The following is a 1,802-nucleotide window of genomic DNA, read 5'->3' on the forward strand; positions in this document are numbered from 1 at the left end:
CTAGAGAGCCGCAGTCCTGCAGAGTTCAGCTCCAACCCTAATCAAACACACCTGAACAAGCTAATCAATGTCTTCAGGATTACTAAGGCTATAGGCAGGTGAGTTTTTTTTTTCTCAGGGTTGGAGCTGAACTCTGCAAGACTGCGGCTCTCTAGGACCGAACTTGCCTACCCCTGACCTAGACTATGCATTAGACAAGACAAATGGGTGGTAAGATATGGCTCAGGGAGAAAATACGTTCAACCATGACATGACTACTAATGTAATGCCTCTCCAGACAGTTGTGAGATATTCCTCCCTTTGGATTTGAGTTGAAGGGTTTTGACTGATGAAGAAATTGAACACAGAAAAGCACACAGATGCTGGGTGTGAGGGGAAAAAAACAGTAAATCACTGATGCTTTAACCATTGGTATTATGCGGGCAGAGGTCTGCATGTTTTATAGAGAATGTAATTCTGACGTGTCAGAACATACGGGATGCCTGATTATACATGACACATGTCCAATAAAACATCCTTTAAACAAGATAAAGTTACTTTAAAAACAGTATTATATAGGGTAATAAGACTTATTGTCATTTTCTAAAAGAAACTGATTTTCTGCTTGATTCGAGGGGTCAGCTGACTTACATTGGAGGACAGTCTGTATGGTGGGGTTGACTGGTAGATATCATTGTGGTAGCTGTAGCTATTGGGACAGTGTGCTGTGGCCTGCCTCTTTCCCCGGCCCACCGCTTGACTTTGCATCATACAGCGAGCCACATCAGCAGGAGTTTGCTGGGGCAGAGAAAATGGGTAACACTCCTCTGTCACGACTCTGAGAGAAAAAGACATATTTAAATCAAAAAGATTGCCTGATATAATATTCTAATTATGTTAATGTTAACTAATGTATGTTAGTATACATTGCAAAAACGATATGATGTCAAAGTCAAAGTATTATTTGTCAGATGTGCACCATCTTCACATCTTTGATATTGTGCGTAAACATAAGTGAATTACCCTCTTCTCCTTAGGTACCACCAGGCCCCATCGATACGCCCACCGGAGCAGCCACCCTGATGACGTGTGTCACAGGAAATCAGATTCTGAGGTGAGAGCTGAGGGGTCATGTGACCCATTGACTGAATAGAGATCCGGTCTGATGCAACAGCTAGAAGTGAGTCAGAGGGGTTCACATATAAATGAAAGAACAGAACTGCATTATATAACATACACACAGTACTGTATTCTGCAGTGTTCTTCTGCTGTGGTCTGTGTCATGTCTTTTCTGACTCACCTGCAGTTGAGAAAGCCCAGGATGCATTGCAGTTCCCCTGGTCCAAGGGCTCATGGATTTTCCTTGGCCATTTGTCTGCTGCGTTAAAGTAACTTGGCAGATGATCGTTTCCATTCATATTCATCTGCAACACATAAAGCAAGATTGAATGTTTTTTTTTTCTTTTATGGCTTAATGTCTGTGTTTGGCATTGAAGACATGAATAACACAGAATAAAGATTTCCATAAATGTATCCATGGTGTGATTATGAGTGATTTTGGTGGCATAATACAATCATTTCCATGTGTATTATTTTTCGCAGGACCAATGGATGGATGAGAGGAAGTCTGGGTCTCCAAAGTCCAAGGTTTGCATGAGCAAAATACTGTAATTAGTGTCAATATATAACGGTGATTTGTTAATTTTGTAGGTTTTCAGAAGTACTCCAGTAAATACAATCCAGAAATCTTGAGTTTCCAAATTGTTACACTCTAAAAAATGCTGGGTTAAAAAGGGACAAACCCAGCTATTGGGATGTTTTGA

The 1,802-nt window shown here is 40.8% G+C and overlaps 1 protein-coding gene across 5 annotated transcripts in view; it reads right to left on the reverse strand.

Moving 5' to 3' along the window:
- Positions 1–1,802, reverse strand: part of LOC107696600 (tubulointerstitial nephritis antigen-like) — a 30,822-nt gene that overhangs the window by 5,099 nt on the left and 23,921 nt on the right. For all 5 annotated transcript variants that reach the window (XM_016497039.1, XM_016497038.1, XM_016497036.1 and 2 more), the window contains 3 exons: positions 1,280–1,403; positions 1,003–1,153; positions 631–817 (listed from right to left, as the gene is read on the reverse strand). In XM_016497039.1, the coding sequence (XP_016352525.1) occupies positions 631–817; positions 1,003–1,153; positions 1,280–1,403 (462 nt within the window). The remainder of the gene's footprint in view (positions 1–630; positions 818–1,002; positions 1,154–1,279; positions 1,404–1,802) is intronic.

Source organism: Sinocyclocheilus anshuiensis, unplaced genomic scaffold (assembly GCF_001515605.1).
Source record: "Sinocyclocheilus anshuiensis isolate Anshui unplaced genomic scaffold, SAMN03320099.WGS_v1.1 scaffold590, whole genome shotgun sequence".
Lineage (NCBI taxonomy): Eukaryota > Metazoa > Chordata > Actinopteri > Cypriniformes > Cyprinidae > Sinocyclocheilus > Sinocyclocheilus anshuiensis.